Source organism: Phoenix dactylifera, chromosome 6 (assembly GCF_051530095.1).
Source record: "Phoenix dactylifera cultivar Ajwa chromosome 6, Ajwa_hap1_PhDact_Kaust_v1.1, whole genome shotgun sequence".
NCBI lineage: Eukaryota > Viridiplantae > Streptophyta > Magnoliopsida > Arecales > Arecaceae > Phoenix > Phoenix dactylifera.
This window is the reverse complement of record NC_143195.1, coordinates 32,513,929-32,528,421: the sequence shown is the minus strand read 5'-3', so window position 1 is coordinate 32,528,421 and position 14,493 is coordinate 32,513,929. Positions and strand designations below refer to the sequence as shown.

The following is a 14,493-nucleotide window of genomic DNA, read 5'->3' as shown; positions in this document are numbered from 1 at the left end:
ATTTTTTGTTTTTGGATGCATTCGTATGTGATGTGTATGGGATATCCACTTGAAAGAAAAAAAACACACACTTGTGAGCGTAGCTGTCCGGTGTTAGAAAGGAGGAGCAAATCCAAGTGTCCTTTTCCTGTATACTGTTTTAGCCTGTCTACTCCTCGAGCGGATTCTCCACCCACACGACCGGCTTTCTCAAGATTCTCGCAACCCCAGCTGATGTGGCGGTCCGTTGCTCCTCACGACCACGATAAGATGCAACTCCGCCAGCCCCCAGTCGGGTATAAAGAAAAGAGACGTGGGAGACCTGGCAACATTAACAAGGAGGGGAGAGAGAGGAAGCGACGACGGAGGGGGGATGGGCGAGGTGGCGACCGTACACCTCGACACCAACCTAACCTCGTCTTCTTCCGTCCGATTCCTCGGCCTCTTGGAGCAGCCCGATGCCGACCCCTACCCTAACCTCGAGTTCGATGAGAGCGACGTCGTCTGGTCCTCCTCCTTCTCCTCCGCCTCCGACCTCTCCTCCCCCGCTGCCGCCGGCCCCCCTTCCTACTCGCCGTCCGAAAGCTACCGCCACCGACGGAGCGAGACCCGGCCCTTCGTGCCGGAAAGGTCCGGCCTTTCGGCGGCGCTAGCGGAGGACAGCCTGCCCCTGGTGCGGCAGAGGCGGCCGGTGGCGGCGGCGGCTGCGGCGGCTCGTGGGGCCGTGCCGGTTCCGGTGTCGGCTGGGAGGGCAGGGGAAGAGGAGGCCGGGGGAGGGATGGGGATGGGGAAGGGGTTCCACCGGTCGGCACCGGTGAACGTGCCGGCGTGGCCGACTTGGAGAAGGGGAAGGAGGGTGGAGGCGGAGAACGGAGAAGAGGAAAGATTGGAAGAGGAGGAGGAGGAGGAGGAGGAGGAGATGGTGCCGCCGCACGTGATCGTGGCGAGGTCGCACGTGATGACGTTCTCGGTGTTCGAGGGCGTAGGGCGGACCCTCAAAGGGAGGGATCTCCGGCGGGTGCGGAACGCTGTCTTACAGAAGACGGGCTTCCTCTGAGGACCCATATGTTCTCTCTCCTCCCCTCTCCCTCCTGTACTCACACTCTCTCTCTCTTCTTTTTTTTCTTTTTTTTTTGCCTTCTTTCCTTCTGATCGGTGTGGGCTTTGTTATTATTGTATTCTCAAATGTCTTGTTCTTTTGGTAGATCGGAATGAAGCAAGATTTCTACTTTGCTATGTAATCATGGTTTAGTTTTATTATCAATTGGATGTTGTATGTAATCATGGTTTAGTTTAGAATGAGGAAGTGCAACTTGTTTTTATTTTACTTATTTTAATACATTTTGTTATATCTATTTGGTATTGTTTTTGTTTTCAAAAAATTAAATAAAAAATTGGAACTAGACTAAACAAATATGTTCCCTCAACTTTTTTTTCCTTCAAACCATTAGTAAAACCTTAGGAGCTTTTGGCTGTGGTATTCTCTCTCCCTGTTTATCTTAAGAGTCAAAGAATTACCTTATATAATATGTGTACTTAACTTCTGTTATTCTTATCCTTGTGTTAGGTTATTTATATATTTAAAATTTGAAATTTGGTTGATTAAGATGACAGAGCTTTGCAGGATCATTATATTGGCATGCGATCCTCGTTTTAATTATCTTTGTTAGATTGAAATTGGAACGTTCAGTAGGCCGAGATCCATATAGAATCTAGTTTTTAAAACTTATGCTTACAAGACGCAGATCTCTGTCGTGAATCAAAATATTCTAATGTGAAGAGATCCAATGGTTTTGCAATACAAATATCAATCAGAGTAGTAGAGACAAGAATAGCTCTTAAGGAGCAAAGAGAGGAAGGAGGGCCGAAAACCCAACAAAACACAGTAAACAGAAGTCCAGCCATCCAACTCCAGGCTCCTCTGGTGCATTCCCTTCTGTGTCCACCCTGCCTGCTGAAAGCTCCTCCTGTTAAGACCCAGAAGATAAGATTCAAATCCCCCTGCAATCACAGCGATACAACTATGAATAATTCATAATCCGATATTGAAAGATTCAGCAAGACTGAAGCTTTCTCACCTCCAACAGCATTCTCTTGTGGAGCAGCCTAGTCCAAGTCCTGAGGAAGCCAACAGCAAGAAGAGCAGCCGAGAGACATCGAGCAATCCTCTTGAATTCCCCCGCCATGGTGAGCTCAAATTACGCTCCTTCATGGTCGAAGCAGCGGCAGCCTCGATTTCCTCCATGGAGGAGTCCTCTTGTAATTTGCTTCTGTGGTTAGGTTCAGCTTCAATTTCCGCCTCTCCTATGACTCTTCCATAGGTGAGCTCAAAGTGTCTCTATAGAGCCTTGCGTTCCTTCTCCTTGCCTGCTCCATTCAACAAGACATAACCATGTAGAATGGGGTAAAGGAGAAAAAACCTATAAGAGGGACTTCGATTCTTTCCTGTTACATCTCTAGTTGCAAAGAACTCTCAAGACTTTTCAAGAGAAAAAATTCATGTTTGCATCATACTAGAGAAGTCTTAGAAATAGATAAAACAGATGTTCGCAAATAGATACTAGAAAAGTATTAAAAAATACAAATGAATCATCCAATTTCCTATTAACCGAATTTTAAAAATTAATAGCTTTTTTCAGTGCAAGCATGACATCTTACGGCAGATATCAAATTCTGAAAAATTCAAGTCCCGAGCTAAAAATTCATAAAGTTTAAAACTTTACGGAGATTTGAGCAAAAAGATCAAAACTTTCGAGCCTACTCTTCCTCGAAATGATTAAATGCTGAAAATTTGCAGAAGAGCTAAAATCTCGCCTTTCCATTTTCCTCGTACACTCGGAAAGCTCAGAACTTCACAGAGATCTGAGCAAAAAGATCGAAACTTTTGAGGCTACTCTTTCTAAAAATCTTAATAAAATTCATCTCCAGCACCCGGATGGACACACCTTTATCCCCAGCCCAAAAGGATCCACTTCAATACGCCGACTGTTTGCAGCACAAAAGGATCCATTTCACCGGCCCAAAAGGAAACATTAACGGGGTTCTCACCTTGTAACTCTCCTCCCTCTCCTCAACGCGCTAGGAGGAAGATGTTCTCTTTTTGTTGGAGAGGGAATTGGAATGGATTGGTGAGGAATGAGGAAGAGGGAAGAAGGTGGAGGAAGTTGTTTTGTCTAGCTCACTCTCAGAGGGAACCCGAAAGGGTCCATCCCTTCTTCCATCACTTTATGATGCTATGCTTCTCGTCCTTTTCATATCCACATCAAACCTGGTAAGGCTTGGCACGCCAATCTTCCAATTTATGAGCAAGCTCTAATGTTTCAGATGTAATGGGAAGGCACTAGGCAGCAATTTCTTCTCTAGTTATATCAAAACACTGGAGTAACGTGTGTAAGGCGCCATTTGATTGTCTCCACTTTTTTTTTTTTTTTTGGAATGACGGATATGCCATACACATCCAATATGAATACATTCAATAAATTTAGAAAATAAAATATTGCGAAGCATAATTGAAATAGCTGACAGATCGATCTATAGAACTTCTCCAGAATCTCCACCATATAAAAGATAATCTAGTATGCAGCTATGTTCGTCCTTTGGTAGGTATGCCGGCCACTAGAGATGCACACTCCTTCGAGATCCTCTGAATATCATGCAGAAGCAGGTGAGTGTCAGCCTTCCCCACTTGATCCTGAATCCATCCGACCACCATAGCTGAATCACCACATCTCCTTTCAGTATAGAAACTTTGATGTAAGAGAAGTGTAATCTTCATCATGATCAAATTTTAAAATAAAATCTATTTTGAAAGATCAAAAGCACCTGTGTCTTTGTATTTTTTTTTCATGCGCATCATAGTGGATAACACTAATCATGTGCACGACACATGCCAACTCTAATCAAATAGAAATGATAGAAGGATGCTGTCATTTCTTATAGCTCTTGCAACCTACAGTTTTTGTGAGAATTTCTCATAAATGTGGGCTTCTATTGATTATGGACTGATTTTAAATTGATTTGTTAAGTAATACGGGCTAAGTTATCATCTGAATGAATATTAAGAAGTTCATAATTGATTTGTGATCATATAGTTATTTTGGACTATATTGTCTTAGTCATGTGGTGTAGCGAGTATTGGTGTAGGCCTAATTTGGTTAATGGGCTCTATAATGAGTAGACCCATTAGCATTACTAACTAGGCTAGGTCCCTACTTTACTCTTATATATATATATATATCTGCCTGTAAAGAAATAATAGGGCATCAAGATCTTTACATTCTTAGGAAGCACCTATCCCATTAAGGGGACATGCATAAGGAGGAGATGGAGAGAAAGATCTATCCTATCTTTGTGCTTTTTTCTTCCACAGGTATTGCTGCAGCAATCATCAATGATTGTTCAGGGCTCATAAGATATGCTTCGATCTATTATGGTTTGATTTATACTCTAATCTTTATGGATTGATCTATGATTTTTTGTAGTCTAATCTTCTACATGGTGTCCATAAAATTCCAACAGTTTATCATATTAGATTGTCTAATTAACCATTCATATTAGTATCACCTGCCAAAACAGTTAAATAAATTTGTATGGAGTTGATTATTTTAAGAGTAATGTTAGCATAAGTCGAAGATCTCACCCAATTTCTATTTTTTCAAAAAAAGAATATCACCAAATTTACACAGCTATCTTAAAAATACCATTTATGTAACTTGACCCAAATCAACCTATGTCTAGTTGGGTTGGGCATGACTCAACCCCCAAACCAGCCCCATCTATCTATGTTGCACCCCTACTCAGAGCTCAGAAGTCCAAACAACTCTATTTCAAACTAGGAGTAAGCGCCATTTAGATTACAAAGATGTTGTCCCCTCAGCTATCAGAATCGCAAAGGTTGTTGAAAGAGGAGCAGGTTATCCTCTGTTTGATCTCATTCAATAAAAATCGGGTGGTTTTTACCTCCCTTCCCATTAAAAAAAAAAAAAAAAGAAAAAAAAGAAAAGAGGAGAAGGTTAGATCCTTGACAAAGCAAGCAAGAGAGAGAGGAAAAAAAATCTATAAAGATCTCCTTTGCAAGGCGAACTTTAAGATTTGAACAACACTTGCACCCTATGAGAAGATAGTGCGGTACCAATTTGAGCCACATGTCCTCCAATAATTGGACCATATGATCACTTAAGATGTGAGGGAACGAATCTATTCATGTTTGCTGGAAGCTATTGATTCCGTGGTAGATTGCATGGTTGGACGGTCGAGATTGGCCGCTCGAAGATCCATTAAATCCCACGGTACAATGTACCGATGCAGCGGTCGGTCGAGTGCTTCCAACGGTCATATTATTTTCGAATTTGAATCGTCGAAGCTCCAAACAAAGAAAAATCGGGGAGAAAGGAAACTCTTATCGGCTCTCCCGTCTCTGTCTCCGTTCCAAGATTTCAGAAATCTCTGAAAAATTTTCAGCTGAGAATATCGGATCCCATGGTAGAGAACCAGCAGAGCCCTTTCCGCCCCTACTGGGAAACGGTAACCCCAGATTCCAGTTTTTTGAGCCCGTCTTTCTGGATGAAAAATTCAGAGAAGTCTCCCGTAGTTGAAGCTGATCCGGCGATGGGCGCCCCTGCCGAGGATTCTTTTGATTCGATGATCTTGGTTTCTGGGTCAAGACTAGTCCAGTCCGGGTTCAGGGAGATGGATTGCGGAGGTTAGTTTCTGGTACTCTTTCTTTTGCTTCTGCCGTATACACGGATTAAATATTATGATGGTACTCAGATCTTGGAGGTGGTAGCTGTTTCCTATTGGATTTTTTGTTTCCTGTTAATCTCTTAATTGGTTTCTACGAGTATCTTTTTTTTTTTGTTTTTTCTATCTGAAAATTATTAGTGTTGGAATTTTTTTTTCCGAGAAGTATAAAGGCTTGTATTTACACAGAGTGGTGTTTTCGATTCTTGGATCAAATTGGATTATTGGTTGCTATCTTTCATCTGATTCGGAGATGAATGCCTGGTCTTTCGAATTGCTAAGTTTTAGAGCTGGAATTCCATAGTCAGGGCTTTAATTTTTATCTTTTCTTGGCATTTTTTTATTCTAACAGTTGAAGTAATTTGAGTAGTATATCTTCATCTTTTGTCTTCTCTTATTAATGTTTCTTTTGTTATTTTTTACTAATTAAATCGAATTGAGCCCTTAAACTTCAAGAAATGCTATCTATTAGAGATGGAATTCGACATCTAGAACCTGACTTTTGTTTTGTCTTGTCTTTGAATTTTGCTTTTATTTATCATCCAAAGTGGTTTGAATCATAAACCTTCGGCTCTTATGTTCTCTGATAGAATTTTTTTTCTCTCGCTTTTTTAGAAAGTATTAAATTGAATTGAGTCTCTTATCTTCAAGATTCAGTTGTCTATGTCTGTATGAGAACTGTAAAATTTGATGCCTTGTTTGCCATAATATTTTTATATAGTATTCTTGATCTGAAAATTCTGAGTTTGAGCTATTATTCTCTTCTGTCTCAAGGTAGGGCTGGTTGGTAACTCTTCTCTTTTTTTTTTTGTTAACATTTTTGTTGAGGCAGATGATTTTGTAATGTTTGTGAATTCTGGTGGCTCTGCAATAGAAGGACGAGATTCCCATATAAATTTTCTGGGCGACTCTTATTTTCAAGGCGGAGATGTAATAAATACCAATGAGGAGATAGTTGAAGGTGGTGATCACCCATCTCTGTATCAGTCTGCACGTTATGGAAATTTCTGCTACAAGTTTGATGGTCTCGCACCTGGAGATTATTTTGTAGATCTGCACTTTGCAGAGATAGTCAACACATATGGGCCTAAAGGAATTAGGGTGTTTGATGTTTCCGTACAAGAAGAGAAGGCAAGGAGACAAAATTTTGTTAAATGATCTTTTTTCTTGTGATCTAGATAACCATTTATGTAGGTTTCTGAAACACCCTATCTATGTAAGCATTGCAGATATTGTCCGAATTCGATATATATGCAGTTGTTGGAGCTAATAAGCCTCTGCAGCTAGTTGATATCAGAGTCCTTGTTTTGGATAATGGAGTTATTGTCATAAGATTTGAAGGAATTAGTGGGACTCCAACTGTTTGTGGGATTTGCATTAGAAAAGCACCCAAATTGTCAGGTAAATATTGCGGTGATCATCAAATTCTACAAGTACTTTATGATTAGACTAGAAGTAATTGGATTTTCTTTGGAACTTAATGCAGCACCTTTGGTGAAACCTGAGCATCTGATTTGTAACAAATGTGCTTCCGAGATAGAATTTTCTCCGACTCAGGTCAGGATCAAAATGTTTAGACCGGAATTTTGAAACTTTGCATTAGTATACATTGTTGCACGGGTTTATTTTGCCTCATTGCCCATCCTGCAGACTAGAGCTCGAAGTAGATCCATTGCCAAGTATGAGAAGAAAATACAAGAGCTGAGCAGCCAATACAAATTAAAATCAGATGAATGCTATGAAGCATGGATGTCTCTAACAGCTACAAATGAACAGCTAGAAAGGCTAAGAATGGAGCTTGACAATAAGCTCTTCCAAACTGAAACTCTAGGTAAGCAAGTTGATCTGGCCAGAATGGTATTCTTTTATCTGTGGTTCACCTTTGTCTTTATATATTCATTTTTATGCTCATAGAACAAGCTGTTGAAAAACAAACGGGCAAATTGAGAGATGTTTCCGAAAGGTATGAACAAGATAAGAAGTTGTGGTTTGCTGCTATCTCTAATTTGGAAGGAAAAATTAAGGTTTGCACTATATCCTCTAAATGTGCATGAAGCTTGCACAATCAAATATGGTTTTAATTTATAAGGGAATCTGGTCATCAATAAACCTTTATTTTATCATCTTCTTTTATCTCAGGCAATGAAACATGAGCTATCCCAACTTTCTATCGAGGCACATGAATGTGCCAATTCAACTCCTGACTTGAATAAGATGATCATTGCTGTTCGGACCTTAGGTATGTTCAATTTCAGTACTCGCGATAAGATACTTAAAATTCATTTACCATGTGGTTTACATAGCTTTATGCTTGCAGTTACCCAGTGTGAAGATCTTAAGATAAAGTATAGCGAAGAGATAGCCAAGAGAAAGAAATTATATAATCAAGTTCAAGAGACAAAAGGTATGTGCTCTCCCTCCCTCCCTCCCTCTCTCCCTCTCTCTAAATGTTGTACTGAGATCACTTGACTACAGAAGTCTAATCCAAGCTTTATTGCATTTACTATTCCAGGGAACATCCGGGTGTTTTGTAGGTGTCGTCCCTTAACTAAGGAGGAGGTTTTATCTGGCTGTACAACCATAGTAGATTTTGATGCAGCAAAGGAGGGTGATATTGGGATCATGACTGGTGGATCTACTAAAAAGACCTTTAAATTTGACAGAGTTTATACACCAAAAGATGGTCAAGGTACATGCTTGTCAAATAATGCAAAATCTTTATAGTGTATGTTGGGGTCCTTGTGACCTTCTGTCTTAAGGTGAACATATATGCAAGGATGACTAGGGTAGACTATTGTTGATTGACTGGGCGATCCTGACCAACCTAAAACAAGGATCAGCTCATGCTATGAATTGATTAGGTTGAAAGATACATTAGTGTACAGAGTCCATTCTGAAAAGCACCTTTAAATTTGACAGTCTGGACACCAAAGGATGGTCAAGGTAACTGCTTATCAACGAATATAAAATATTAATATGCATGTCAGGGTCATTACAACCTTCGGAAAAGGTGAGCCTATGCTAAAGGATGACCAAAGTAGATTAGTTTTGCGTGATTTATAAACTGGTGCTCCGTAAATTGTTGATCCTGGATAACCTAAGCCAAAGTTGAGCCCATACTACGAATATATTATGTTGAAAATTTGCTATTTAAGTTATAGTTAATTCCAAAAAACGAATTTGAAAAGCTTTTAGTAGCCAGTGGCTAGCGTCCATTATGACACAGTATGTATTGCTTTTAGAGGATACTCTTAATTAAATTCAGGAGATATTCGTCTTACATCAGTAAAACCTATCTATTATTCTCATGCTATCTTATTGATGCTTTAATTACATGCACTTGTACGCAGATGAAAAGAGGACTAGATTCTCCAATATTCCCTTACAACACCACTTTGTTGATTTGCTCTCACATACGTAAAGACTGTATAACAGAAAATTTTATGTATCACAAGCTCTGTAGCATCCTGTTATCTTATCGACTTAGAGAACATGTTAGTAAGGCATCTAGTACAAACAACCATCCTTTCTGTAGTTGTATCAAAGATTCAAAACAAATATCACTAGGTTCTATTCATACTATATTCAATTAATTCCTTCTTATCATCACTCATGAGCAGCGGATGTGTATGCGGATGCATCGCCATTGGTTACATCAGCCTTGGATGGCTACAATGTGTGCATATTTGCGTATGGACAGACCGGAACAGGAAAGACTTTCACAATGGAGGGTACTGAGCAGAACAGAGGAGTGAATTACAGAACTTTGGAGGAATTATTTAGAATTGCTGCAGAGAGGAAGGAGACATTTACCTACAACATATCAGTCAGTGTTCTTGAGGTGTACAATGAGCAGATCAGAGACTTGCTGGCGACGTTCCCATCAACAAAGAAGTATAATTCATTCCTTACAATTTTCTTTTTCTCCAAGAAGAAAATATTTGTTTCTTGTATTAATGTAATGAAGTTTTGCACGGCTCTTCTTTCTATCAGGCTGGAGGTAAGACAGGCTGCTGAAGGATTTCATCATGTGCCAGGGATAGTGGAGGCCAAAGTAAAAACCATAAAAGAAGTTTGGGATGTATTGCAAACTGGAAGCAATGCCAGAGCTGTTGGATCTAATAACGTAAATGAGCACAGTAGTCGATCCCACTGGTCAGTATCCAGGCATTCTTTGTTATTGCTTGAGTGTTATTTTGATGATCTTATATTTATATGATCTCAAGATTCTCATCCTTCATGCCTTCAGCATGCTTTGCATAATGGTGAGGGCAAAAAATCTAATGAATGGGGAGTCCACAAAAAGCAAGCTTTGGCTCATAGATTTGGCAGGAAGTGAGAGGCTTACAAAGACAGATGTGCAGGGGGAGAGGCTTAAGGAAGCTCAGAACATTAATAGATCGCTTTCAGCCCTTGGAGATGTCATGTCTGCTCTTGCAACCAAAAGCAGCCACATCCCATACAGGTTTGAAGCTTTACTGCACGACAATCTGTAGCAGCATAATGGGAATTTTGCAAGAAAACAAACTTTCTTCATTTTCTGCAAAAAAATGGATTCTTTTTCTGGAGAAACTGGTACATTTTGGACTTTAATGGACCATTATATGCCCCTTCCCACTGATTGTTTTTATATACAGTTTTACATGTGTACACTACATTCATTCATTTGAAGATAGGGGCATGATGTCCTACAGAATTCAGAAAAGACCTGCAAAATCCTATGTAAATTACTTTATTATTTTGCCTTCAAATTAACAAATTTATACTTCTTTCAGGAATTCCAAGCTGACACATTTGCTGCAAGATTCATTAGGTATCTCGCTGATTCATTTATAAACATTCAGTTTATTTTCAGATATCTGCCCTTGTTAGTTAACAAAATTTCATTGAGGCTTTTGTTTTTCTATCGAATTCTTTACCTAACCTTCTTTTCTTTTTTACGTAATGCAGGAGGTGACTCGAAAGCTTTAATGTTTGTGCAAATCAGCCCCTCCGATAACGACTTGGGTGAAACTCTCAGCTCATTGAACTTTGCAAGTCGAGTCAGAAGTATAGAGTTGGGTCCTGCAAGGAAGCAGGTTGACACAGGCGAGCTTCACAAGATGAAACAGATGGTGAGTATGGAGGAAACCTATAAGCTGGCTTAAAATGTTTTGTGTTTATACTATGCATTAATGTTCAGTGTCAGTCACTTGCCTAGCTGGCTCAATTATTTTTTTACTTCTTATAATTTATCTTGAAGCTTGATAAAGTAAGACAAGAATCCAGAATTAAAGACGAGTCATTTCGGAAGCTAGAAGAACATTGCCAAAACTTAGAGAATAAACTCAGAGGAAAAGAACAGCTCTGCAGAAATTTCCAAGAAAAGGTATTGCATATTATTTATGAAAACATCTGAGTTACTTATTAATTGCTCTTAGTAAATCTGCAATTTCTGCATCCTATTTTCTTGAAGAACAAAGAACTTGAAAGCCAACTTGAGTCAAAGGCAGTGTCTCAAAACTTATCAGAAAAGCAATATTGGCAACTTTCAGAAAAATTGAAGGGGAAGGAAGACGCATGCATCACCCTCCAGCAAAAGGTATAGTTTGATCACATCATCGTGTATTTCCAACTAAAAGATTGTAATTTCAATAAACAAATTCAGCTATATTATTTTTTGTTTCAGGTAAAAGAGTTGGAATACAAATTGAATGATCAACAACATTCTGAATCAATGATTCTTCAGCAAAAGGTTCCATCAACAAACAATAGTGCTTTGTGTATTACCTGTGAATGAAAATAGCAGTAATAATTAGTTCAAGTAATTTTTTATTAAATGTTTCAGCAGGTCAAAGAGCTGGAGTGCAAGCTTAAAGAACAACTATACTCTGAATCAGTAGCTGTACGAAAGGTACTAGTCAACCAGCTGCACACGGTCCAATTATTCTGGTACCAAGTTACTGTGGCTGACATTTTTAACGTGCCGTGCAGGTTAAGGAACTTGAATACAAGCTAAAGGAGAGACTGCAATCTGAGCTGATGCTTGAACAAAAGGTAGTTGCCATTTTGCAACCGGAAGTGATCTATTCTTTCTTTATAATACTCAAAGTATAACAACCCAAGACCTCACCAAAAAAGGTAGGTGAGAAAGTATTATTTGGGTTTTTTGGCTCTATATGAGTACCCAAGATTTTTGGTGTATAACTGCTATGAGACTAATAAGCACACGTCCGCACATATCTTCTCATACACCCCCGGTTTAAACTTTAGCATCCTCGCCATGCTAAGGATCAAAATCCATTCAAATCTAATCACAAGCACTATAGTTGGCTCGTAGTCAGCCTCAATGGGTCTATGCTGCAGTATTCCCTAGCCTATATAGGCTATGGGCTGGGTCCGCTCGGATACCATTTGTTACAACCTACGACCTCACCCAAAAAGACTGACTAGAAGATAGATCTCTATTTGAGTGCCCAACATCTACTTAGTGCATAGCCAATGTAGGGCTAAATATATGTCCGCATGGATCCTCGCACAGAATAGGAGTCGTAATTGATTTGTTCTCTTAAATTTACAGGTCAAGCAGCTTGAAAACAAGCTAAGAGAAGAGAGGGTTCAGTCAAAATCCATGTTCCTGTTCCAATCTGATGATGCCCTCAGGTTTGCAACACCAACTGAAGGGAAAGCATTTTCAAGGGATGAATCAAGGAGCGAAACTGACCCTCAGGTTCTACAAAGCTCAAACTCTATTAACAAGCCAATGAGTGGTCAGGGTTCCATTTTGCTACGAGGGGCTGAGCCTCTTCATGAGATCAAACGGAAAAGAGAACTCAGAAATGCGATGGTTGGGGAATCTGAGAACAATATTACAGTGCCGACACCCTTAGTAGAGAAAAGGGTACAACCAAGTGAATTGGACAAGGTTAGGAAAATTGATCCAGCCAAGGCATTTGGAAGGCTTACTAGAAAGGTTGTTGCTACTCGAAAGGTGTTTCCGCATAGCAGAAATAACCAGGAGAAAGACAAGATAAAAGTGTGGGCTAGATAGTCTGCAAAGGAATTGTATAATCTGTATACTTGTTCTTCAATAGCGCGCTTCACAGATTGGTGAAGTTTAAATTTGAGACAGAATTCGTTTGGAATTGTATGATGATATTTTCTTGTACAACTCAAGTATATTGGCTGTATCACTAAAGAACAAGCTTACTGTGAAAAATATGTATATATATTTTTTAAAACCTGTTGATGCTGTAAGTTTGATATAATATGTTTTTGAGATATATCTTGAATAAGAGACTGCATTGCAGAGTATCTGCAAAACTTTTATGTCTTGATTTCATGGGATGCTTTTAGTTGCACTTCTCAGCAACCTCACCAATTCATATATACTTTCAGAACAACTTTAATCTCTTAAATACAGCAGTTATATAAAAGAAACATCAGCCTTAAAGTTGTGTGAATTAAAGTTATGTAAAAGAATGCATCGTTCTTTAAATTTGGTGACGAGGTTTTTAAATTTCAGAGGCTTTAATGGTTTCATCAATTGTGAGATGCCAAGTATGTACACGTTCATGAAAATATAAGTTTCTTCATGAGTTGCAAAATAAAGCAGTGACTGTTTTAACTATAACAACACATAGGTAGCTATATACTACTAATTGCTGGGAAAGATTTTGGATGCTTATTCACTCAAGTGGGAAAAAAAATGTTTTTCTATGCCTAAGAGTTGCAGATTTACATGTATTATTTCGATACTGTTCTTATCTATTGTTAATGATGGTGCGGATAATCGATCCTACATATTCACCTTTTATACAAGCAGGAAGTTTGATATTTCGATTTTTATGTGTTTCATTTGTTTATATATGTGTTCATATATCATCCCCACAAGGAATCTCCCAATATATGCCTTATTTTCCCCGCGTTCCAACTCCCCAAGGCATTTTGTTGCTAGTTACATCCTTCATCTATTCAAACCAATAGTATACCGCCATTGAAAGTGGAAGATTTGTTTACATAGAAGCTTCCCTGCTAAAATGTACTCTTCACTTGAAGTCGACAATGGTAGTTAGTATCTATTACAGATTTCTGAGGATTTGTTGCTTCTCCAATCAGGAATCAAAATGGTGTTACCAGGTTTTGACAGACCTCCCAACAAAATAGGCACCAATCTTTACAAATGAACCCATGTCGGGTAGATTGAAAATATACAAGGGAGGATAAACATTGTGAACCTGCACAATATCATCCTTATGGAGCTATTCCATGTTTTATGATCAATTTTCCAAAAGCTTAGTTGTTGAGGCGATCACCAAAGTAACCATGACTGCAGTAGTTCATCCCTAAACCAATACCGGCAAAAGAAGAAGAAGAAAAGTCCAAACAATAGTTTTACTCTTCGCATTTATCTTTTGCAATTGTTTTATGAGTTTTTCCCCCCTGAAATCTGGAGATTTGTGCTGTAGAAATGGTTACCAGACGTTATGGTTTTGCATGAATCAACTCCAGGAAATGCTAGGAGCCAATAAGCAACAACATGAAATCAATCATTTTCCTTAAAATAATTATATAAATAGGAAAGATGAATTACGTAATAAAAAAGAGAAATCAGGTCCTAGAGTTGATTGACTGAAGACTCTCCATAGTTCTTGTGTCAGCAAATGGGTGATGCCCTTGAGTGGAAACTTCAAGTACGTGAGGTAATATTTCAAAGTGACTGCTTGTTCAACTTCATATTTAATAAGAAACCGGAATGAGCTTAAGCCACAAAACGTGGCTTGAGTAACTGTGAGG

The 14,493-nt window shown here is 39.1% G+C and overlaps 2 protein-coding genes across 3 annotated transcripts; both read left to right on the top strand.

Annotated features, from left to right (window-relative positions):
- Positions 1–285: 285 nt before the first annotated feature.
- LOC103699742 (uncharacterized) lies at positions 286–1,220 on the top strand. The gene has a single exon (XM_008781747.6). The coding sequence runs from the start codon at positions 353–355 to the stop codon at positions 1,034–1,036; it is 684 nt and encodes a 227-aa protein (XP_008779969.4). The 5' UTR covers positions 286–352; the 3' UTR covers positions 1,037–1,220.
- A 4,130-nt stretch (positions 1,221–5,350) lies between these two features.
- Positions 5,351–13,024, top strand: LOC103707736 (kinesin-like protein KIN-14E). 2 transcript variants are annotated; one of them, XM_039126599.3, is made up of 20 exons: positions 5,351–5,680; positions 6,551–6,849; positions 6,948–7,119; positions 7,205–7,275; positions 7,369–7,549; positions 7,633–7,742; positions 7,858–7,957; positions 8,036–8,122; positions 8,231–8,407; positions 9,339–9,612; positions 9,712–9,873; positions 9,968–10,183; positions 10,494–10,531; positions 10,669–10,832; positions 10,961–11,086; positions 11,174–11,299; positions 11,387–11,452; positions 11,546–11,611; positions 11,692–11,754; positions 12,278–13,024. In XM_039126599.3, exons 1-20 carry the CDS (start codon positions 5,458–5,460, stop codon positions 12,746–12,748), a joined length of 3,192 nt encoding a protein of 1,063 aa, XP_038982527.1. In that variant the 5' UTR covers positions 5,351–5,457; the 3' UTR covers positions 12,749–13,024. The 2 variants fall into 2 exon arrangements, with proteins under 2 accessions (XP_038982527.1, XP_038982528.1); XM_039126600.2 differs by having other exon boundaries at positions 5,357–5,680; positions 11,549–11,611.
- The last annotated feature ends 1,469 nt before the right edge of the window (positions 13,025–14,493 follow it).

Bases quoted from the DNA above. Each gene is read 5' to 3' on its own strand.
- LOC103699742 (XM_008781747.6), top strand. From the start codon at position 353: ATGGGCGAGGTGGCGACCGTACACCTCGACACCAACCTAACCTCGTCT.
- LOC103707736 (XM_039126599.3), top strand. From the start codon at position 5,458: ATGGTAGAGAACCAGCAGAGCCCTTTCCGCCCCTACTGGGAAACGGTA. The intron at 8,408-9,338 runs GTACATGCTTGT...ACTCATGAGCAG, and splicing joins TACACCAAAAGATGGTCAAG to CGGATGTGTATGCGGATGCA. The intron at 11,755-12,277 runs GTAGTTGCCATT...TTAAATTTACAG, and splicing joins AGCTGATGCTTGAACAAAAG to GTCAAGCAGCTTGAAAACAA.